The sequence below is a fragment of the Mustela erminea genome, chromosome 1, assembly GCF_009829155.1.
Source record: "Mustela erminea isolate mMusErm1 chromosome 1, mMusErm1.Pri, whole genome shotgun sequence".
Lineage (NCBI taxonomy): Eukaryota > Metazoa > Chordata > Mammalia > Carnivora > Mustelidae > Mustela > Mustela erminea.
The window spans coordinates 71,242,965-71,268,095 of record NC_045614.1 but is presented as its reverse complement, the minus strand read 5'-3'; the positions used below and the strand labels follow the sequence as shown (position 1 = coordinate 71,268,095).

Genomic DNA, 25,131 nt, shown 5'->3' with positions numbered 1-25,131 from the left:
TGGAAGGTGGAGGGAGAGGGAGAAGCGGGCCCTCCGCTGAGTGGGCAGCCCCACGCTGGGCTCTATCCCAGGATCCCAGGATGGTGACCTGAGCTGAACACAGCTGCTTTAACCAACTGAGCCATCCAGGCATCCCTGATCAGTTGGTTTTATGTTAAACCAATCAGACGCCAGGGAAATTTTTATTTTATTTTATTTTATATCTTTCAGTTCATAGGGAAGGACAAATACATAAGAATATCCAAGACAATTGAGAAAACCATCAAGGGCTACTAATTCTAACCAGAAAGCAAAATACAGGATTGTTTCTGTCATAGGAATTGACAAGAACAGGAATAGCATGAAACTGAGAACTGAAAAACAGAACAATGCCATAGTGCCCACCGTGACATGAGTTTCAGGCAAAATTCTGAACAATTCAGAGAAAACACTTTTAAAAAGGGTTCCCTGGGCGCCTGGGTGGCTCAGTGGGTTAAGCCGCTGCCTTCGGCTCAGGTCATGATCTCAGGGTCCTGGGATCGAGTCCCGCATCGGGCTCTCTGCTCAGCAGGGAGCCTGCTTCCTCCTCTCTCTCTGCCTGCCTCTCTGCCTACTTGTGATCTCTCTCTGTCAAATAAATAAATAAAATCTTTAAATAAATAAATAAATAAATAAATAAATAAATAAATAAAAAGGGTTCCCTAAGTGTTCCTTGTTTCTCTAATTTCTTCTTAGTTTCTCTTCCTCTTTTTATATTTTCTAAATTTTTTGAAAGATTTAAAAAATTTTTTAAAGATTTTTCATTTATTTGAGAAGGAGAACATGAGCTGAGGAAGAGGCTAATGGAGAGGGAGAGACAGACTCCCCGCTCAGCAGTACAAGGCTCTATCCCAAGGCCCCAGGATCACGACCTGAGCTGAAGGCAGTCATTTAACTAACTGAGCCACTCAAGTGCCGTAAAAGATTTTATTTTTAAGTAATCTCTACATCCAAGGTAGGGCTTGAACTCATGACCCCGAGATCAAGAGTCACATGCTCCACCAACTGAGACATCCAGGAGCCCCCTCTCTTTCCCCTTTTTATTTTTATTTATTTTGATTTATTTTTAAAGGTTTATACTTATTTACTTGTCAGACAGAAGAGATAGAGATCACAAGTAGGCAGAGAGGCAGGCAGAGAGATAGGGGGAAGCAGGCTCCCTACTGAGCAGAGAGCCTGATGTGGGGCTCGATTCCAGGACCCTGAGACCATGACCTGAGCTGAGGGCAGAGGCTTAACCCACTGAGCCACCCAGGCACCCCTTCTTCCTCTTTATAAAGAGATGATGTGGATAATATATCTCTAGAGGCCTGAAATTCCAACAGTCATCACCAACAGATTCAGCAGTTTTTTTTTAAGAAACTATAAAAAAATTTCTGAATATGAAAATAGAGTTGTATAATGGATTCCATGTATTCATCGCCAACTTCAACAAGGATCAGGGCAGAGCCCACCTTTTTCCATTCTCACCCAATTCCCTCATCCTTTAAATTATTTTGAAGCAAATCCCAATCCCAGACAACATATCATCTCATTTATAAATATTTCAGTGTGTCTCTCTAAAAGGCGAGAAGTCCTTTTCTGACAAGTTACCTAAAATGTACCGAGTTTTGGTATTATGCTACGTGAAATAAGTTACGGAAAGACAAATGCCATATGATTTCAGTTGCAAGTGGAATCTAAAAAACAAAACAAAACGAACAAACGAGGCAGAAACAGACCCATAAATACGGAGAACGAACTGGTGGTTGCCAGAGGGGAGCAGGGTGGAGGGATGGGTCAGGTGGGAGGTACAGGCTTCCAGTTCTAGAATGAGTAAGTCACAGAAATAAAAGGCACAGCATAGGAAATCCAGTCAATGGTATCTTAGTAGAGCTGCACCGTGACAGATGGGAGCTGCACGTGTGGTGAGCAGAGCATGAGGTATAGGCTGTGCAACCACTGCAATGTACACCTGAAACTAATGGAACATGTGTGTGTCAACTATACTACAATTTAAAAGGTACATGTTATTGGGTGTCTGGGTGGCTCAGTCAGTTAAGTGTCTATCTTCAGCTCAGGTCTTGATCTCAGGGTGACGGAATCGAGTCCCCCATTGGGCTCTCTGCTCCCCGGGGAGTCTGCTTCTCCCTCTCCCTCTGTTGCTCCCCCTCACTCATGCTCGTACTTGTGCTATCTTGTGCTCAAATAAATAAATAAAATCTTTTTTAAAAATGTACAAATTATTCATGAAGCTGAGTTAACAAAACGAACCTTGACTTAGCTTTTTGAGGGACTCCAGGTCTTTTGTAAATTTTTCAATATATTCTTTGGTTATTATTTTATTAAAATTTTCTATGTTTGAGGCCATGTTGTGAGTCTGAATTTTGGTAAAAATACAACAATTTCATCAAATTTCCCAATTTATTTTCATGAAATTGCATCTAGTGAGAGAAAAAAATAAAATATATTAAGTTAATGCTGGAGGAGCAAATTGATGATGTAGGAGAGAGAGGATGGATTAGGGGAACAAGTGTGTATGGCGGGGGCAGGAGGAGTGGCGCCTCCCATCCACTGTGTAAGGTGGGGAGAGGGCTCATGGATTCAGATAGGTGTAAGTGGTTGATTCAATATTTCCACTGAGAGTGAGGGTAGTGATGAGAACATCAGAAGCTGCAGGAGAGAGGAACTGCTCAAAAAGGGAAGAAGTGAATCGTCTAAGAAAATGTAGGAATTCCTGGAGGTCTGAAGGACCATTTTAGATGCGTGGGTTATAAATTTAAATAGAGCTCGATCAGTGTGATATTTTCCCCTGACCACAATCCTCTGCTTCATGTTGGCATAAAGGGAAGAAGAAAGTTGGATTTCACCCAAGTTAGTTTTTTCCAATTGGGTTTAATGAAGAAAGAGAGGTAGGATCGGGGTAGTTTAGGGTAGACACAGGAGAGTAATTTTAGTGATTGGGAAAGTAAAAAGAAGCTGAGAGCGGTGAAGGATGACAAAACCATTGTGGTGTGGGAGAAAAATGCCTGAGAGGTTGGTAGGAGCAGCTAGGTGTTTAGGGAACAGCCAGGGGCTTTGGCTGATGATGGGCTGTAGGTTTAGAGGGCAGAGCAGAAGTGCCTGGAGGGGGCACAGTGGAGGAGTGTGCAGGAGAGTGTTGCAGTAAGTGTATCAGAATAAGATTACAAGAGAGGAATGATGTCTAAGGAAGCTTTCACTTCTTGTGACCATTACACACTGCCCATGAATCGTGTTTGCTCTTTATTTCTGGGCTTTTCTCTATTTAGAAAAGTGGATTCACTCTTTAAAAGTTCCCTCACTGGGAGGATTTTCTTTCCTTTAGTTTTCAAAACCATCCTTCTTTGTCTTTCATACCTGCAATGCTAAGGCAGCCCACTTCCGGTGGGTTCCAAGAAACCTTGCAGAGAACAATATAAGCCAGCCTTGAATTTTCCTTCAACCGTCAACTGGTCAAAAGGAACTCCCCAAGAGGAAAAAGTGTGGGTTAAAAAGGGGTTTCTAGGGTCTTCTGGCTGGCTTAGTTGGTAGAGCACTCTTTATCTTAGGGTCGTGAGTTAGAGCCCTATGTTGGGAGTTGAGATTACTTAAAAACTAAAGCGATTTTTTTAAAAAGGGAGGGTTTCTATGCATCAAGAGTTGTCATGCTGGGAGTTTAACCAACCTGCTCAGGCAGCTCACTGATGCCTTCAGGACCTACAATTAACAAGGTGGTACTAACACTGGACACACCCATCTTAGTGGTTTGGTGGATCCTAAAACTCAGTTCATGATAAGCGTCTCATATCCCAAGGTTACTTACTATCTAATGGTATCTACCAGGGGCCTCGAAGAACTGTTTCTCAAAGCTGGTTACCTGATGGAGAGAGGGTGCTCTGTTTCAAATTCATGGGCACTAGCCCTGGGCTAGTGTAGTCAGAGCTGACTACAGGATCCATTTGACAGACCAGGAGTCTTCAAATGAGGAGGAGGCCCAGATACTTACTCCAGTAAGGAAACCACATCTGGAAAAGCAAGTGCAATTTTAAGACACCAACACTTGAACAGCATCGCATCCATTGGAGTATGTGGACCAAATCCCAGAACTCTTTGCTCATTGGCCTGGACAGGCTGGAGAGCTTCTTTGGTTCCTGGTTCCACTCAAATTTGGCATCCTTTTCATATAAGTTAGCAGACTCAGAGTAACACATCTGAATATTTTGCTTCAGAAATCCAAAGAGGTCCAGCAAACATTGTGCATCTTTTTTAGTGGTAGAGATACAAGGTGGGGTAATTTCCTCCTGGCTTTGAAGTAGGGACCCCTGGCTTATAGGAAAATTCAATCAAATAAAAGGTATCTGGGTTTTCTTAGGGCTTCTTAAGATTCATACCCTACTCTCACAGGGTAAATATGTATTACCAGGAAATCTAGCGGACCTGTTATTTCCATCTTTCCTGATTTTATCAGCATTATGGCTTCAATATAATGAAACTGTGTGATATCCTGTAGGATGATGAGAGGGTCAATGTCGCTATGAGCTAAACTGTGGCACAGAGCCAGAGTGCGTATAACCCTGAGGCAAAATTTGAAAGTCCACTACTTACCTTATCAGGTGAAAAAAAAAAAAAAAAAACACCCTGATTTCCCCCTCCCCCCCATGTCAAGAGATAAAGAAAAATGCATTTGCCAGGGCATCTGGGGTGCTCCATTTGTTAAGCAACTGCCTCCCGCTCAGAGCATGATCCTGAAGCCCTGGGATGGAGCCCCTGTATCTGTCTCCCTGCTCAGCAGGGAGTCTGCTTCTCCCTCTGACTTCTCCCCTCTCATGCTCTCTCTCTCAAATAAATAAATAGATAAAATCTTTTAAAAATGCACTTGCCAAATAACAAGTTACACACCAGATGCTTACTCCAGTAAGGAAACCACATCTGGAAAAGCAAGTGCAATTTTAAGACACCAACTGACGAAGCCTGTGGTAATCCATTGTCATTTTGCAACGTCTTCTGTTAAAAGTCAGTCTGGGTTTGTTACTTCAAAGCCAGTGCCAAGTGTCCCCTGACAGTCCAGGAATTTCCCTTTCCCTGGTGCACTGTTACTTTGATCAATGGTTTCAAGTCTTTTTGGAAAATACCAGGAGGAAGACACACAGTTTCTGGGTCTGGTGGAAGTATTTTCTTCTCATGGGCATTTGGGCCTCCTCCTCATTTGAAGACTCCTGGTCTGTCTTTGGTGTGGCACTTGGGTGAGGGGCCATGATTTTCCATCATGGTGTTTCAAATTACACCTCTGTTTTTTAGACTTAAACATTTTTGTGGGGGGGAGGGAGGGTCATACAGATCAAATAGTACTTAGTACACAGTTATCTATGTTAGTAGTACAGATTACACCATTAAGTAGCCCCACTTAAATATCCCTGAGGTGAGCACATTCTCTTTAGTCTCACCATCCCTGCTGGCTCTCATGATAACCATGACCATCTTGACTCTTTGCAGTCAAGAGCTGCGTGATCAGACCTTCCTGGGGTCCCGCCATTCCCATAGAAACAAACATTGCCCACTCTACAGTCTATGGAGAAAAGCCACTCAAGTGCTTTTAAAACATGTTTAGGAGTGCCTGGGTGGCTCAGTCGTTAAGCCTCTGGCTTTGGCTTGGGTCATGATGGGATCCAGCCACTGTCAGGCTTCCTGCGAAGGAAGGAAGGAAGAAAGGAAACGAACGAAGGAAAGGAAGGAACGAAGGAAACGAACGAAGGCTTCCTGCGAAGGAAGGAAAGAAGGAAGCCTGCTTCTCCCTCTCCCCCTCCCCCGCTTGTATTCTCTCTCTCTATCAAATAAATAAAAAAAAAATCTTAAAAAATGTTTATACTTCTCTCCCAATATATTTCTCAAGGATTTAGTGAAGTAAGGGTCTTCTGGATTCTATTGGGACACATACAAAGGGATGATTAGGTCCCCTCTTAAAGTCTTTGGAGCCCTTTCTCTTTATCAATGGCTCTCAAAGTACGGTGCAGGGACCCCCGGGGGTCTCTGAGCTCCTTTTAGGGTATGTACAAGCTCAGACCTATTTTCACAGTAAAACACGGGGCCACCTGCCTTTTCTACTCTCATTTTCTCATGAGTAGACTGTGAAGTTTTCCAGAGGCTCTGTGACATGACCTCTCCGCAGACTGAGTGCAGAGGCACGAGTGAGAATCCAGCTCTCTCCATTTAAGCTAGACCCTAAAGAGATTTACAAAACAATGCTATCTTCCTCACTAAATTTTTTCTTTGGAAAATAGTTATGCTTATCAAAATATGTTATTGTGAAAAGGTAAGGGATTTATTCTTTAGTTAAATACTATTACATGAATACTTTTCTTAAATTTCTGAGTTTGAATTGTTGACATGATTAATATCAATAGCTATGCACACAAAATCTGGGGTCTTCAATAATTTTTTAAAAAAGATTTTATTTATTTATTTGACAGAAAGAGGGAGATCACCCATAGGCAGATAGGCAGGCAGAGAGAGAGGGGGAAGTAGGCTTCCTGCTGAGCGGAGACCCCGATGCGGGTTTCAATCCCAGGACCCAGAGATCATGACCTGAGCTGAAGGCAGAGGCTTTAATCCACTGAGCCACCCAGGCGCCCAGTCCCAGGGTCTTGAATAATTTTTGAGAGTGGAAAGACATCCCAACACCAGAAAGTTTGAGAACTTTTGATTTATATTTTATAACTTGGGGCTTTTGGCATTAAAACACACTAGGTCACCAGTGAGACCAGTTTCAATCAACTAAGAAAATAGGCTATAAATTCGGCTGATATAATTCGCAATCCACAGTTTTTTTTTCCAATTTAAGTCATGTAGCTTTGAAATAAGAGATTCTTTAATCATAGTCATACAGGTTCCTGAGGTTTTATTCCATGCTTCAAACTAAGAATTTAGGAACTTAACACTGTCCAGCCCCATTAGTAGACGCTATCTCAAGCCACAGGTCTTAAACAATTTGTGGTGTGTGTGTGTGTGTGTGTGTGTGTGTGTGTGAATCCTGCAGCAATGGCTTTTTACTCTCAAGCCTTTTTTCAATTGAGTATCCATCCCAGGTGACTACAGATAATAATTGCAATCCTCATTTTCCCTCTTTTTCTACGGGTTGCCAAATTCCTACCCTTAAAATGAGCTAGATCTCATCATGTTGGTCCCCAGGCAGACCTGATATCTACCCCACATTTACTCTGAAATTTTAGGGTTTTTCTTTAGTCTGCATCTACTCTTGGGATCATTTCCCATATTAGTCAGGGCTCTTAACGGAAAGCAACAGAAATGGACTCTGATTAAATAAAATACGAATATATTGATAAGATACAGGGAAGTTCACAGAAATATTGGAAAGACTGGGGAACTGGGCTTTAAAAAAACCAAGAAAGAATAAAGAGAACCATAGGACTAGGACATGGGATCAGAGCTGTAACTGCGGTTAAGGTTAGGGTTTAGGATCAGAGCTCAGCTTGGAGAAAGGGCTGGGGCTTAGGTTAACCTAGTGATAGAATTATGTTTGGGATATGGGTAAAGTCAGGGTTACAATTGGGGCTAGGATTAGATTTAGGGCTAACGTAGGTCTAGGGTTGAAAAAATAGATTTAGAGTTATGGCTTAGTCTAGGCTTTTATGGCTTTTGCTAACCTTAGGACAAAGAGACCCATAGGTCTAGAGGTGGGGTTCCTCTAGTACTCAAGTTAGATTTATGGTTAAGGCAAGTGTAAGTCTCACTTGGTGAATGTAGGTCGTGTTTCTGAGATCTCACCAAGGTTTTCTCTACCTGGCTGGTATACTCATCCTCCAATTACTTCCTTTTGTTGAAATTTACTCTATGTAAGAGTAACCATCACAACCTTGGAAATTAGGCTGCTCAATCTTGTGGAAGTAGACTTCCACAATATTTGACTGCTACCAGCATTTGAAAACGGCACCTCAGCTTCAAGGTGGAACCAATTCTGGGTTGCAATTTATGGTTTGGGGCTACCAGTGGGTTCAGGCCAAAGCTTGTCTCCAGGTAGACCACATTCCTGCTTAGCTGCTCCTATGTCCTGTCCTATTTTCCTCACTCCCCCTTTTCTAGGAACGCTTCCCACTAAATCACATGCACAAGAATCCCATTCTCAGGTTTGATTTCTAGGCAACGCTACCCAAGACAGTGAGCAATAACTCAATTATAAGAAGGAGATTCATGTTTTGCACTGCCAAAAATGGACAGTCACCCACAATGGCTATCTTAAGAGAAAAAGCAAGATGTATAACCCCCACTGACAATGTATTCTTGTCCAGGGGCACCATTTCTCTCTCCAGTTCCAATAGACTCTGTGAGACAGAAAGCTATCTTTTTGTTCACTGCTTTAGACTCAGGAGTGAATGTCTTACCTGATACATAGGAGGCTCTAAGTATATATTTGTTGAATGAATGCGTGGTTAATACATATGATTCCTCTGATCCTGTTCCCAGACAGCTGTGAACTCCAGAGGGTCACCATGCCAGAATTTTTCTCTTATAATTTGATGTTCTGCAGCCACAGTTCAGCTATTAGCGTAGCTCAGGGCTTCAACTCTAAATGGCTCCCCATCACACATGTGCCCTACCTTTTCTTAACCATCCCCCTCCCTATGTTCTCACTGTTACCCTGCCCCTTTGTTCTCTGCAGGTAATTTGTCTTTCTTCCATGTTATAAAATTTTAAAACATAAATTATTCGGAATCATCTTCAACTACTCCACAAATACAGATCTCAACCAATCAAAATAAACAAGCTAGAAACAGAGCTTCAAGTGTATATTTTTAAAAAATGGTCTACAATGAAGAAGGCATCACAAGTGCCTGAGGAAAGGGAGAATGTTAGTGCTGGGATAACTGGTTAATTATTCTGAGGTGAAATAAAGTTAGGAACTACTTCCCCTATGTTCCCCAAGACAAATTCCAGTTGGACTAAATAATCCAATGTAAAAGCTGAAACAATAAATGCAGAAAATATTTGAATGGCTAATCTCCACATGGGAAGTGCCTTTTTTTGTGTGTGTGGGAAATGCCTTTCTAAGCTTACAAATAATTTTTTACAAATCACAAACGAAATGTTAAACCTGTGACACTACCCTATCCCATGTGAATTTATGCATAGGCCAAAAATCAGAGCTGCTCGCAGAGATGGATGGATAAGAACTTTTCTTTCAGTGTTACCAGGAAAAAGGAAAGGGAACCAGCCCTTCCCCTTTCAGAGACTCTTAGAGAGGCTGGCTTAATAATTTGGCTTGAGATTTGTTCAGAGAAAACTCAGAGTTCAAATAATCTACAGACTCTTTGGATACCTAAAGGTAGCAATCAGGAGCAGTCAACATCTGTTTAGGGAAACTCTGTAACAACCTTCCTGCTGATGAAAGATTAGATCAGTTCTGTCCGAAGGAGATAAGGAATGGGTAAGGAGCTCAGGTGCTCCATCAGATAGGATGATGGGACTGAGACAATATTCCCCTGAGGACAAAGAAAGAGGGATGTCAGTCCTGAACTGAGTAGAAGAGAAGGAAAAAAGGGGTTCTGGGGTAAGTCTAAGAGAGGAGGGTGGTACGTAGCTGGGAGGCTTGCAGAATGGCAACGAACCACACTCCATTTTGTATATTTGTGGATAAATGTATGGCAATGAACCATACTCCATTTTGTCTATTTGTGGATAAATGTATATATGTGTGTATATATAAAACATATCCATATGTTATATATCATTTAAAAGCATATATTCATTTACATTATGTGATGCAGGGGTAGAATAGGTAGTCCTTGTTATGTGGTTTCAAATTTGAACTATACAAATTGTGTCTCTTCTAGCTGGTCCTGCAACCACCCAGGTCCCCTTCAATAGTCAGCAGTCACTGGCTTCTTGTCCTTCCCTCAGGAGGTGTTGGAACTATTCTCCGCATATATGAACAAATATCTGCATGTACTTTTGCTCCTTTTTTTTGGTTTATAAATGGGAGTATATTAGGCTCAGTGTTATGCATCTTGCTTTTCCCCCTTAATAACTAGTTTTGGAGATATTTTCATATCAATACACAAAGAGCAAAGTCATCTGTAATTTAATCATTATCTTGCTGATAGACGTTTGAATTGTTATCAGTTTTTAAAAACTTATAGATGAGGCTGCATTGAATACTTTTTGCATACATTATTTTTCAAATATAAGTATATGTGTGTGTATAAATACACACATATATATGATTTAGATCAATTTTTAGAAGAGCCGCTGGACCATTGGGGATGTGCATCTGTTATTTCGATAAAATTGCCAAATTGCTCTCCCACGAGCAGTGTGCAAATGCCTGCTTTCTAACACCCTTTTCATAACTATGTCTAACACTCACTCTTAAGTCCTTTCTGTGTTGCAACCTCTGTTCTTACCACACCATCGGTAAAATGTCTTGCAAAGTAACATGGGCTTTGCGGAAGGAAGAAGAAAAAAGCACCATCAGATGCATGAGGGGGAGCAGGGTCAGAGGTGACTAGGATGTCCTGGAGATAAGATGGGGAGAAGGAAGCAATCATCAAGGTATTTGTTGCAATAAGTGTCCAAAAAATGTAATTTCTCTGGAAATCTAGTCTAAACTGGAGTTTTCAGAGCATGTGTAACAGATGTTAGAGTGATTAATTCTTGTTATTAAAGGGAAAAGATATCTCAGGAGGCCAGAAATTTTAAAGACTATGGGTTAGTGTTATAGGGTTGAAAATCTCCCATTGAAGAGGAAGGTGGCACCTGGCTCTTTCAGTATTTATACTAGTAAGCCGGTGCTAGAGGAATGATCATGCTTTCTCCCAAGCCTTCAAAGTACTACCAAGTAATGCGGTACTTTGGTCTTGAGGTTCTCAGACTTGAGCTTGTGTCTCCCAGACACAAGCTGAGCTGGTAATCTGAGCATGGAGCATATCACAAGGAGAGCTGGATACCACAGGGGACAAGATTCAGCTTCTGTGTCTAGTTCTCTGGAGGAAATTACAACCCAAAAGAGAACCATGAAAACCATCTTCTGCCCTCTACGTTTATATCCTGGTTGGATTTCCACCCCTTCTGTTTCATTCATTTCTGTTTCTTAAAAAAGCTTCATTGGGGCACCTGGGTGGCTCAGTGGGTTAAGCCTCTGCCTTCAGCTCAGGTCATGGTCTCAGGATCCTGGGATTGAGCCCCACATCGGGTTCTCTGCTCAACGGTGAGCCTGCTTCCCCCTCTCTCTCTGCCTGTCTCTCTGCCTATTTGTGATCTCTCTCTCTGTCAAATAAATAAATAAAATCCTAAAGAGAAAGATTTTATTTATCTATCTATTTGAGAGAGAGATACAGTGAAAGAGAGCATGAGAGAAGAGAAGCAGACTCCCCGTGGAGCTGGGAATCCGATGCGGCAATCGATCCTGGTACTCCGGGATCATGACCTGAGTGAAGGCAGTTGTTTAACCTTCTAACCGTTTAATCGTCTACCCTCCTAAAGGAGCCACCCAGGCGCCCCTTTATTTCTTTTTTTAAATCTTTAATAGTGTTTTACTTCTATTTATTTCCACTGGGATAATTTTGTTGTTATTTTTTAAGCTCACTGTCCTTGAACTAAACCCCAAAACAAGTAATTGCCAAATCCCCAATCATAATGAGTAACTTCAAAACACCTTTCTCAGTAAGTGGCAGAGCAATCAGGATAAAGAAACTTAAAGAGGTTTGAAAGATTAGAACATGTCAGTTAATAACCTTGAAAATATGCATATGAAATTCTAAACACAACAAATAAGAAACAGATATTCTTTCCAAACTCCTGTGGAACATTTAAAAATATTAGTAATTTATTAGACCACAAAGGAAATTTCAGTCGCTTCCCCAAACCAAATATATGCAGGCCAACAAGAAGAGCAAAATTCATCTAGTAACAAAGCAAAGGCCCAACTCTTAAATCTCTTGCATTAAAGAAAAGCAAAAGAGAATGCAAACTACAGATGCTATATATTTCACATCTATAATGATATTAATAACTTGGAAGTTTTAGCCTGGTTTCTGCCTTGTTTTTGTTTCATTGGTTTGCTTATTTTAATCTTTTTCATATTAGGGTCTTTCCTCATGTATCTTGATATTTGCAGCTACATGTACACATGCAAGTCTAAGGCATTAAAAGGCTCATTCAGTGTCTATCGCACATTTTGGGGGTTATTGATTAGCGAACTTGGTTTGGAAGAAATAAAGCATTAACATAGCTCTTTTATTGGGAGACCTTCTCTTCTGCCAGGTATTTGGCAAATCTCTTTCCCCAACTTTGCCAGTTTTTTTCACCAAAGATTAGAACACTAGCTGCTGCCATCATTGTGGGTAGAAAAAGCCTCAGGGTTCAGAGGCATTCTTCATTCTCCACTGCTTTCAGCCGTTAGCTCTTGTCGTTTAGAAAGTACTTCCAAGTTCTATCTTGAAAGCATAAGCGCTGAGAAAGATTCCTGAGAGAGTACGAAGGGTTTTAAGTCAAAGAAGAGCGGCGATTCACCTGAGATCAAAGAGATGAACAGCTCCTTCACATACAGTTTTGCAAAGTGTGGCTCCTGATCAGCAACATCCACATCATCTGGTAAAACTTGATAGAACTGCAACATTTCGGACCTCATCCAGAGACAAAGAATCAGGTGTTCTGTGTATGGGGCCCAGAAACGTGTTTCAACAAGCGTTCCAGGTGATTCTGATGCCAAAGTTTGAGAACCACTGGCCTAACTTGACGGAGGGAAGAGGGGGGCTTGTGTTCACGTGTCTCGTGGCTGGAATTTGAGGACGTGGAATTTTAAAAGCCATATGCAATCAACTCGAGATGGAGGATACGGTCTGTTTTCTCAGGTGCAAGAAGAAAGGTTTTCTCTTTGGTCTTCTCTTTTCTTCTAAAGGGAGACAGACCCGAGACATCCGCTTCTTTCTGAGCCATTTGTTACCCAGACTGCGTCGCCTCGTCCCTGAGCTCCGGCAAGTGTCAGAATGGAAGAAGATAGAGGAGGACAGTGTGGGCCAAGAAGAAATAACAAGGTCCCAACCTTTCATAGCCTCCAAACGTGAATCTATAGCCCAAGCAGGTCTCCTATCCGCCCCAAAACCCAACCACCGCACGCAGTTAGGTTGGACTGACGCTTCGCCACGGCCTCCCCACTTCCGGGCCCTAGCCAATAGGAACTCAAATTGCTCAGCCAGTTAGCGCCCTGCGCTGCTTCCGGCGTTCTGCGCGCTGCCCTGGAGACGGGATGGGCGAATCCAAACGCAGAGGGGTGTAAGACACGCATTTCCTAAAACTGCGCCTGCGTGTTCCACTTTGCTCTCTTGCTTCACCCCGGGCCTTGCCCAGTGGACTTGCCTTGAAGGATTAGAACCCCAGAAGCGGGCCTTGGCGGGAGCCTTCCACTGCGTCGGCGGCTTTTCCTCGTGGATCGTTCTGGTGAGAAGCAGTGGCAGTTTTAGAGTTTACGAATTTGGGTTTGTGTCTTGCTGAGGGTGCGCGGTACACTACAGGCCTGGAGGGGCGCCATTCACCTACCCTTTCTCCGTGAACCCTGTGTCCCCGGTGTCGTCTTTCTTCGGACTCTGCCTTGTTACCGAGTTAAACTAAAAACCTGAAACAGTTTTCTCGAGGTTTTGGTTCCGGGTACATGGGACACCTTCTCGAGGACTTAGGTGCAAGGGGGATTCGGGGCTGTAGGGTTCGGGAGATGAGCTTTACGGACGTCCCAGATGCGGAGTTTTTCCCCTTAAAACCTTGGCGGCGCTTCCCGAATTCTAAGCCGGCCGTGCTTCCAGATGTCCGTGGACGTGGGGAGAAAGAGAGTGAAAGCCTCCAGTTCGCTGGCAGTGAGCTTCTTGGAGTGAGGGGTGTTTACATAGTGATTGAGCACCCGCGCTTTCGAGATCAGGCTAAGCTTAGAGCCTGTAGTTAATTAAGCCTGTCAAGGAGGCGCACCTGTTGAACGCTTGGGCACAGCGCCTGCCACCTTTTACGCCCTCCAAAAAGGTTGTTTTAGGCTGTGGTTAGGGAAGTTGAGCGTGCTTCCGGGGGGTGAGTGAAACCACAGGTGGCTGGGCTTTGCTTCCACAGTTTCTGATTCAATAGGTTTGGGCGGGGGCAAACGGCTAGTTGAGGAGTTAATGGCCTGAAGGTAGAGTTAAGGGAGGGTTCCGGTCTTCATCTGCGTGCCTCTAGCACCTGGTTAGTTTCAGAGCTTGTTGCCTGTAAGCCCAGCCACTGAATCTTAAATGCCTCATTTGGTCCTATGTGTGATTCGTTCTGATTTCTGGCTTCTCTGGTAATACCTTGGTGAGCTTGTAGGTTGAGAGTCTTAAAAGACACACCACACCTTTAGAAAAATTGGGAAGGCTAAATGGTGGTGTCTGGAAATGCACACTCGGTGAGAACACAAACAAGCGCGAGGAAGTGATAACTGAAACTCGGGAAAATGATTGCCTTTGGAAAGGATGAAGAGTTGTGATTGCCATAGGCTCAGGAAGGGACTTCGGGAGTAGCAGGCCAAGTGATGTTCTTCACCTGGGTGGTGATCGCAAGGATGTCCCTCTTATAATCATTAAACTATACATTTATTTTGTGGAGTTTTCTGTATTTGTGTTTTATTTTACAATTTAAGAGGTTACATATTTTTTTTTAAGATTTTATTTATTTATTTGACAGACAGAGATTACAAGTAGACAGAGAAGCAGGCAGAGAGAGGAAGGGAAGCAGGCCCCCCGCTGAGCAGAGAGCCCGATGTGGGACTCGATCCCAGGACCCTGAGATCATGACCCAAGCTGAAGGCAGCGGCCTAACCCACTGAGCCACCCAGGCGCCCCAAAGAGGTTACATATTTTTAAAAACTCTTATTAGGAAGTCTAAGTGAGAATGGCCTTGGAGTGAGCCAAAAAGACTCTAGAAGCCTGGAATTTCAAACTTGAAACAAAACTTAGAAAATCATCTGATCCAATTCCTATTTTACTCTAAGGAAACTGAGCCTCAGAGAGGGGAAATGTTCCCATAGTAAACCTCTCTTACCTAAGCCAGACTTTGTAATTGGTGAATTTCATTAATTTCAGGCTATGTGGTCTGCCCAGATATCACTACTCAGTAAAAGATTGAAGAAAATAATTTGGCCTGAAGCAAGTTCAAAACTTGAAGATTTCATTTTTTTTTTCCTTGTGGCTTAAAACCTTATTTTCAAAGAATGAATTCTTTGTCTTACATAAAAACTTACTTCAACACCTTATCCTGCTGTATCCTAATGTAGCCAATTTGTGAACATTTAAGTAAATGTTAAAGGTCTGGTTATTTTTTTCTGGCTAAATGGCTTTTCCATCTTAACATATTGTCATTTTAATCTTACTTTGGTTATATTACATACTTTGTAATGTTGACCTGTTGCCACAAAATTACTCTTGTCTGGGCTGAATTTTGGTGGGTCATGCGTCAGCACTGTGGTTTTTGTTTTTGTTTTTTTTTTTAAGATTTTATTTACTTATTTGACAGACAGAGCTCACAAGTAGGAGAGATGCAGACAGAGAGAGGGGAGGAAGCAGGCTCCCCGCCGAAGCAGAGACCCCGGGATCATGACCTGAGCTGAAAGCAGAGGCTTTAACCCACTGAGTCACCCAGGCACCCCATCAGCATTGGTTTTTAATGAATGGGTTTTAGGAAGAGAGGAGCATAGAACTTAGTAAAAGTGCTTGTTAAAATAAATAGATACTACCTGTGCCACTTTTGGATTTTCATTTGATTTAAATTTGGATTTCTTCTACATCTTTTCTACTTAAAATTTAAAGAATTTTGCTCTCAATAGTATGAGTTCTTCTGATTTGACATAGAGACCAGGTTTGTAATCCAAATAACTAAATGTAATTACTAGACTGTACATTTTATAGATTTTTTCCCATTTTGCAGTAAATCTTAATTTCTTTGGAAAATTGAATCATAAAATTAGTTATTCCTAGATTGTTAGATTACTGGTTCCCTATGCCAGGATAGGACAAACTGCTGCCTGTTGGCCAAATCTAGCTCTTAGGTATGTAGGTCATACCTGTTGTGGTATGGCTTACAGCAGAGAATACATTCTGAAGATGTGGTATACAGCATAGTGATTATACTAAACAATAAAGTATTATGTACTTCAAAGTCACTACAAGAATAGATCTTACATGTTCCTACCACAAAAAAATGATAATTATGTGACATGTAGAGATATTAACTACTGTTATGGTAGTGATCATATTCTTATATATAAGTGTATCAAATCACATTGTACACTTTAAACTTAAAGTACATGTCAATTATATCAATACCAAATTGAGATACATAGATACTATACAGTTAACCCCTTTTAAAATGTACAATTCAGTGATTTTTTTTAAAAAAGATTTTATTTATTTATTTGTTAGAGAGAGCACAAGCAGGCAGAGGGAGAGGGGGAAGCAGGCACCCTGCAGAACAGGGAACCTAATGTGGGGCTTGATCCCAGCACTCTGGGATCATGATTTGAGCTGAAGGCAAAGGCCCAACCATCTGAGCCATCTTGGTGCCCCCAGTGATTTTTTTTTTTTAAAGATTGTATTTATTGGGGGAGAGAACGAGAGTGTGGGGATGGGAGGGCAGAGGGAGAGGGAGAAGCCGACTCCACACTAAGTAGGGAGCACTAGGGGCTTAATCCCAGGACCCCAAGATCATGACCTGCACCCAAGGCAGATACTTAACCTACTGAGCCACCTAGGCACCCTGATTCAGGGATTATTCACAAAGTTGTACAACCATTAGTACTAATTCCAGAACATTTTCATCTGCCCAAAAAGAAATGCCATACTCATTAACTTCTTTTACATTCTTTTTCAAAGAGTTTTGCCATAGGTTCTGACTTACTGGATACAATGTATAAACAGCTGCTTTTAAAGAATTTCTTACAGTTTACTGGATAATTTCTGGAAAATTTTCTGTAGTCTACCATATGAAATCCTTTCAAAGAGATACCAATTTAAAATCGGTTTTGTGGATCAAGTTAATACTTCGATTATACTGTAAATGTATTGTTCAAGATGCTGAATCCACTGATGTGCTTTAATTCTAAATAAATATATTCTAAATAAATAAATTCTAAATAAATAAATTCTAAATAAATAAAATTGTAAAAAATAAAATTGTAAAAAATAAAATTGTGGGTGCCTGGGTGGCTCAGTGGGTTAAGCCGCTGCCTTCGGCTCAGGTCATGATCTCAGGGTCCTGGGATCGAGTCCCGCATCGGGTTCTCTGCTCAGCAGGGAGCCTGCTTCCCTCTCTCTCTCTCTGCCTCTCTGTCTACTTGTGATCTCTCTCTGTGAAATAAATAAATAAAATCTTAAAAAAAAATAAAATTGTAAATAAAATAAAACAAGACTATATCAATTCCTGTTCAGTCAGGCAAATTAGGACAAATTGGCCAAGAAAATGAACTCTCTTAACTGCTTATATCCTAGATGATGAAGTGGTTGGTTAAAAAACAAATTTTTTTTTTTGTTTTTGTTTAAATTTAAAACAGGAGTTGGTGAACTTTTTCTGTAAAGGGCTAGATAGGAGGTATTTAAAATGTGTGTAGGCCATTATTCTGTCACAGTTCTGCAATTGTAGCCTAAAAGGAGCCTTAGACAATCTAGAAGTAAATGGGTGTGGCTTGGTTCCAGTTAAAACTTGATTTACAAACGGAGGCAGCAAGCTGTTGTGGGAAGAGGACCCTTTAGTTTAGTAACAGCTGACTTCAAATAGTATTTGGATTGACTCTTAGAATCTTTGTGGATTAGATGTAAATATCATTACATATAAAGCATTTTAACATACATTGTCTAATTTGTATCTCACAATTTGAGGTTTAGGTGGGTCATATATTGGCACATTCTATACAGATGTTGACACAATGTGCCTGCCTTTGTAACAAGAGCCTAAGAAAAGTATCAAGATACATTGACTGGTATCTCATTCATCCCTCTTTTTGTTATTTTCATCACTTTTGTTGAGATCTTGTTGAAGGAATTTGTGAATTTTTTTGTTTTCCCCTTAGCTTATTTTTTTCTTCACCCTACAAAGAGACACTAGTATCTAACATTTGTATGTGAATTTTCTGAGTTTATTATTAGGTTTACATGTTAAGTATCCTAGGCTAATTAAATATGTAACCAGCTTGCATTTATAAATGTTTTTGTTTACCTTTTAGGAACTAGAGATGCCATTAGGCTGTTATTTTATCTAATGGTGAGAAGTCAGCCCAGAGATGGAAAACTTCATTCTGTATGAGGAGATTGGCCGAGGAAGCAACACCGTTGTTTATAAAGGGCGTCGGAAGGGAACAATCAATTTTGTAGCTATTCTTTGTACTGATAAGAACAAAAGGCCTGAAATAACCAATTGGGTAAGTCAGTCAAGTATGTTTCCTTCCCCCTGGGAAAACACAGAGCTATTATCAAGGAGAGGTAATAGCATCAAACCAAAGCTATTGAACTCACTATAGCATATACCATATTTTCAGTCGGGATGGGTGATCTTCTATCTGTTTAGTGCCACCAATCCTGAATAATGACTAGTATACATACCTAGGTAATTACCAACTTTGTTATTTTTTTGGGAAGAGTCAGGGAAAATACACTCTATATTAGTATATTTACTTATACATTTAGTATGTGATTTATGAAGATTGCCAAAGGAAGGACAGTGGGTAAGAGTGAGTTGGGTTTAAAATTTATAGCCCAGGGTCCTGGACAAAATTTAGCACCCCCCCCCATTGTGGTAAAATACACGTATCAAAAATGTACCATTTTGACCATTTTTAAGTGTATAGCTAGTGATATTCAGTACATTCATTATGCTGTATAACCAACACCATCCCTAGAACTCATTTTTTTTAAGTAAACTTTTTTTTTTTTTTTAATAGTAGGCTCCATGCCCAGGGTGGAGCTCAGTGTGGGGCTTGAACTCATGACCCTGAGATCAAGACCTGAGCTGAGATCGAGTTGGATGCTTAACCAACTGAGCTATCCAGGTGCCCCTAAAAAGTTAAGTTCTTAAGAGCAGTTTTAGAGTCACAGCAAAAAGTGTAGTGATTTTCCACTTACTCCCTGTTGTCCTGCATGCATAGTCTTCTCCATTGTCCGCATCCCTACCGAAGTGGCACATATATTACAATGGATGAATCCACATTGTTACAGTATAATCATCTATACTTCATAGTTGACATTAGGGTGCACTTTTGGTGGTGTACATTCCGTAGTGGTGGACAAATGTAATATGTATTATTACAGTATCATACTTTCACTGCCCTGAAAATCTACTGTGCTCCACCTAGTCATCCCTCCACCTTCTCCCCAACCTTGGGCAACCACTGACCTTTTTATTAGGTCTATAGTTCTGCCTTTTCCAGAATGTAATATAGTTGGAATTGTATAGTATGTAGCCTTTTCAGACTGACATCTTTAACTTAGCAATGTTTTCTGTGTCTGTCTGTAGCTGACAGCTCATGTCTTTTGAGAAACCTCATATAGATGTACCAGTTTGTTCATCTATTGAAGGGCATCTTGATTGTTTGCAATTGTGAATAAAGCTGCTATAAACATCTGTATACAGGTTTTTGTGTGGACGTGAGGTTTCAACTCTTTTGGGTAAATACCCAGAGTGTGATTGTTGGATGGTCCAGAACTCTCATCACCTAGCAAAACTGAAACTCTATACACCTTAAACAGTAATTCCTCATTTCTCCTTCCCCAGTCCCAGGCAACCACCATTCTACTTTGTCTTTGAATGGTACTTCATGTAAGTGGAATCCTACCTCCTTTGTCTTTTATGACTTATTTCACTTAGTGTGGTGTCCTCAGGGTTCATTCATGTTGAAGCATGTGTAAGAATTTTTCATAAGACTGCAATATTCTACGGTATATATAGACCACATTTTGCTTATCCATTTACCTGTCTATGGACACTTGTGTTCTTCTACCTTTTGGCTATTGTGAATAATACTGCTGTGAAAATAGGTGTACATATATGTCTTCAGGACATATTCTGCTTTCAGTCCTTTAGATATATACTCAGAAAATGGAATTCTATGTTTAACTTTTTTTTTTTTTAAGCAGCTAACACACTTTTCCACAGAGGCTGTAGCATTTTACACTCCCAACAGTGTACAAGGAATTCCATTTCTCCGCATCTTTGGTGGCAACACTTGTTACTCTTTGTTTTTGTTTTGAAGGTAGCTATTCTAAGGGGTGTAAGGAGGTGTTGGTTTCTCTAAGGAGTGTGGATAGTTGAGGGAAAACAGATGTATGGGACATGATACAGGTTAGTTTGTAGATTTGGTGCTGGGAACACAAGGAATTTCTCTTTAATGAGGTTTTCTCTGAACTGAGAAGCTAAGTCCTCAATTGAGGGGGTGGTGGAAAGCATTCTAGGCAAGAGGAAAGCAGAAATGTGAATCCTCACTTGGCGGACAGACTGGCTGGGGCCACTTGAAATTGGAGATCCTGAACTGAAGCTGTATCAGTCAGTGTGGCTTGTGTCTGCCTCAGTTTCTTGTGTCTGTGCAGAGTGTGGAGGTCTAAACTGAACCAGAATTGGAGTACTAGCATGAGTGAGCTGGAAAGTCAACAGGTAGTGGTCACGAGCTAGGATGTGTGCAAGATTTTGGAGACGTTACAGCTCTTGGTCAAAACCTAACAATGCAGTCCAATAGAAATACAATGGGGGCTACAGATCCAACTTTAAAGGTCATAGGATCCACATGGAAAGGACATTTTATTAATTAATCCAGCAAGAAGAATATATTATTTCAACAGATGGGTGGTTTGCGAGATTGAGAGTGCCGAGGTGAACCAGTATCTGGAAGAGTAGGTACTTTTACATATACTGAGTGATAGGCAGTGCGGGAGGCTGGGCTGTGGCCTGATTTCTGTTGGAATTTCCATACCTCCTTTACTTGTCATTAGGACCTCCCCCTTCCAGTGCCTGAATCAATGGAGATCCATTTAAACATGCTCACGCTGTGTCTTCCCCATTTTCTTCTGGTCCTGTATTAGTTTATTATAAGGTGCTCCTCAGATTCTCTTGGTCACTCTGATTTTTGTTTTTCTCCTCCTCTGTCTTCTAAATTATGTGGATTCATTTCCCTTTCTTTGTGTTAGAATACGAGCCCACCCGCTGTTCCTAAAGTGTACCACTTATCCATTTTTAAAACTGGGAGCTCTGTATTTCTGTAAATCAATGGGCCCATTAGCCTGTGTTGAGTCTGAGTGACAATAGAGAGAGAGAGAGAGAGAGTGTGTGTGTGTGTGTGTGTGTGTGTGTGTGTGTGTAAGGAGATCAGAGGACGAGGATTCAAAGCACTTGGATCACGAATTTGGAGTCTGGATGGTTTGTTAATAGAGCACATATTTTTATGGTTTTAGTTTCCATACTTCTAGGGATTTTGAAGGGAAAAAACAAGTTAGTATTTTTTTTAACTGACAGGTTCTTGCATCTTTGTTGAGTTTTCAATTCACTCTTGTTTTTGGTGCACAGGAATTCTCATGATATAATGCAAATGTACATTTTAAGATCAGTGGGCTCACTGTAATGATTCTTTTAATAACCAGGTGAATTTACACTGGGATTCACTAAGGAGATATATATATATATATATATATATTTTTTTTTTTTTTTTTAAATATTTTATTTATTTATTTGACAGAGATCACAAGTAGGCAGAGAGGCAGGCAGAGAGAGAGGAGGAAGCAGGCTCCCTGCTGAGCAGAGAGCCTGTTGTGGGGATGGATCCCAGGACTCTGGGATCATGACCTGAGTGAAAGGCAGAGGCTTAACCCACTGAGCCACCCAGGCGTCCCCACTAAGGGTATTTTTAAGAATAAAATTGTAGAATCCTTTAAGGATTCTTTTAAATATTTAAAAAGTAATGTATCATTATTATAGAAAACTTGGACAATCCAGAAGAATGGGTAGAAGAGGTGGGGAAAAGAAAGAGCTGCATTGTGCTATCACCTGAGGTAGTCCCTGTTTTGTTTTGGTTGGTTGGTTCTACTGTTGTTTACTATGAGTTTAAAAAAAAAATTTGAATCCTGATAATGCATAATTTTGTTTCTTGCCTTTTTCACTTAAATTATTATGCTGTCTTTTTTTATGATATAAAATTAAACATTTTGAAGTTGGACTAATAATTTTTCACTTGCTATATAATTTAACTATTGTGTTATTGAGACTTGAGGTTATTGTTACTTAGTAAAGGTGCTTTTCTTCCTTGAAAATTATTTCTTTCCTAATTATAAAAGTAGTGTGTACGTAATGTAGAAAATAGAAAAAATAGAAATTACCAGTTCTACTCAGAAAAGCTATTTTGACGTATTCTTTTTGGTCCTTTTCCTATGAACATTTCTTTTGCAATGTAGTGTTTACATAAATACACAAAACTATATTGCAAAAGTTTTTTTTTTTTTAAGACTGTACATTAAATTAGCATTTTTCCACATCACCAGCCTTAAGAGCCATCATTTTAAGTTTGATTCCACCAAATTCTGCTATCTTGTTGCCCACTTCCCAATTGTGTATTTAGGTGTTTCTTAACAGATGTGAGGATTAATATGAGAAAATTAAGCATTTCTTTTTTTATGTGTGTTTGTGAATGCTGTATTTTTATAGGTCCGTCTCACCCATGAAATTAAACACAAAAATATTGTAACTTTTCATGAATGGTATGAAACCAGCAATCATCTCTGGCTAGTGGTGGAACTCTGCACAGGTAAGTGTGTGTAGGAAGTGCTACAAATATTTCCACCTCATGTAATTGTGAAAAAACATATGTAGGTTTTGTTATTTTCCTTTTGTATTGCAAATAGAAGCACTTGATACTATTGACTGTGTTCACTTGCACGTATGTTTGGTTACTAGGGGAGAATAAAGAGCAAAGATGTCTGCTGAGAGGGAGACAGAAAAATTCAATTTGGGCTTAACTTTATTTTGGTATAAAATACTACTACATCGCCTATATAAAAATTTAGAAATATTTTTTAGTGATGAACTTATCAAGCAAGTTTTCTTATTCAATAAAAACCAATATTTTAGGATATTCAAGGAGCTATTAGTTAGCTCATTAGTTTATAAAGTGATCATCTTTTTGTTTATGAAGAGAATACTTGCTGTTTATAAGAACTTAAGGTATGTGAATAAGTAAAAGATGAACCAACAAATACTACCCCTTAACAATGATTAGAGATAACTTGTTATAGCTCTTGCTTTATACAACTTTCTGTGACTATATGTAGGGAGAAAACTGACTGACTATATTGATTTTATCTGGGCTTTTAGTTTCAGTGTCTTCAGGGAAAAAGTACCACTGTTGGCATACTTCTGTTTATACATTGATAATAAAGAATCACTAAATATTAAGATAGAATTTCTAGTTTTATGGGTCTTACCCATTATATTGGCAATTCAAATTTATTTTTTATTTTTATTTTTTTTTTAAAGATTTTATTTATTTATTTGACAGAGGTCACAAGTAGGCAGAGAGGCAGGCAGAGAGAGAGGAGGAAGCAGGCTCCCTGCTGAGCAGAGAGCCCGATGCGGGACTCGATCCCAGGACCCTGAGATCATGACCCAAGCCGAAGGCAGCGGCTTAACCCACTGAGCCACCCAGGCGCCCGGCAATTCAAATTTATAAAACTGAATCATGAAAGAGGTTATTTGGAATAATTCTTACATTTTATTTTTTCCAAAATAATAAGAAAGGACTATGGTTTAAATGCTTGCACAGTTGAACACACTGTTGAGGTGATCAGCAGACTTTCCCTGTGTTCCTTCTTGCTTCAGCTGTTATTTCTGCTCCCGGACCATTTTCATAGCTTTACTACTTTATGCCGGTGTATGGAGTGGTTCCTCACCCACTGAAAAATCAGCTTCAAAAAATCTACCTTCATAGTGTTCTGACTGAACTTTCAGATGACATCTAAGGCTTTTTTTTTTCCCCCAAGAGTGTGTGCAGGCCCCGGTGGGGGGGCATTGGGGGTTGGGGTGGGGCAGAGGGAGAAAGGGAGAGAATCTTAAGCTGACTTCATGCCCAGCATAGAGCCTGACCGGGCTGCATCTCATGACCCTGAGATCATGACCTGATCTGAAATCAAGAGTCCAATGCCATCAGGCGCCCCAGGATATTTTTTCTCCCCCCCTTCTCCCCAAGACTTTTTTCTCCCCCACCCCTCCTCTGTCCTGCCCCCTCCTCTATCCTGCCCCTCCTCCCCCAACCCTCCTCCCCCTTCTCCTCTTTTCTTTTTTCTTCTCTCCTCTTCTTTATTCTCTTTTTTTCTTCTCTCCTTTTTTCTTCTCTTCTTTTTTCTTTTTTCTCTCTCTTCTTTCTTTTCTTCTTTCTTTTTTTCCTCTTCTCTCCTTTTTTCTCTTATTTCTTCTCTTTTCTCTTTTCTTCTCTTTTTTCTGTTTTTCTTAAGAGAAAGGAGAAGAGTTTTATTTGAGCCCAAGTTAGGATAGCTGCCTGGGATATACAATTGTCAAAAAGAAAAGAGTGCTCTGGGGAGAGAACATTATGTGCAGGGTTATATATATTCCTCTGATCTTGGCTCCTGTTGGAACCTTGATGCTTTAAAAAAAAGTTTGTTCCTGGCACTTAGATGGTAGAAATGTGAACAGGACCTTGGTAGAGTATAGGAATAGAATTCAGTGTGTCTGCCTTTGTTTTATTTCCTCAGTGATGTACTCAAAGGGTTGTGATTTTCTGTTAAGGAAAGACCTTTTTTCTGCCATGCAGACTTTGTAGAAAATGGTTAACTTTGTATAGGAGTAAATGTGGCTATACTTTGCATGATGTTTTAAATGCACAATTTGAATTAATATTTACCACTAATTTTTGTAGCTGTTCAATGCCCAAGGGATGAGTTAGAAATCATAACACAGAAGGATTCTCCCTGCATCCCTCCTGCTTGCTTACTGATTAGTTTCCCATCCTGAGCAGTAAGTCTCTGGAAGCTGTATCTGGAGTACGGACCGAAATTCCTCTTCAGTGCTTGGACCACTGTGTTCATCCATATGTGCATTTCCCCTGCCAGGCTGTCCATGTGTACTGATTTATTTTTTTAAGGCTCAGTA

At 40.5% G+C, this 25,131-nt stretch overlaps 2 protein-coding genes across 3 annotated transcripts in view; one reads left to right on the top strand and one right to left on the bottom strand.

The window, feature by feature from the left end:
• Positions 1 to 12,625, bottom strand: part of LOC116589841 (proline-rich proteoglycan 2-like) — a 91,951-nt gene extending 79,326 nt beyond the window's left edge. The window contains exon 1 of the mRNA XM_032341508.1: positions 12,485 to 12,625. Within this exon, the coding sequence (XP_032197399.1) occupies positions 12,485 to 12,625 (141 nt within the window). The remainder of the gene's footprint in view (positions 1 to 12,484) is intronic.
• Positions 12,626 to 13,335: 710 nt separating this feature from the next.
• The window catches only part of ULK4 (unc-51 like kinase 4), a 628,848-nt gene continuing 617,052 nt past the window's right edge, over positions 13,336 to 25,131 (top strand). Inside the window, exons 1-3 of one of the 2 annotated variants that reach the window (XM_032312841.1) lie at positions 13,336 to 13,446; positions 18,218 to 18,412; positions 22,675 to 22,774. In XM_032312841.1, coding sequence (XP_032168732.1) covers positions 18,275 to 18,412; positions 22,675 to 22,774 — 238 coding nt within the window. In that variant the 5' untranslated portion in view covers positions 13,336 to 13,446; positions 18,218 to 18,274. The remainder of the gene's footprint in view (positions 13,447 to 18,217; positions 18,413 to 22,674; positions 22,775 to 25,131) is intronic. The other variant, XM_032312747.1, reaches the window with a different exon arrangement.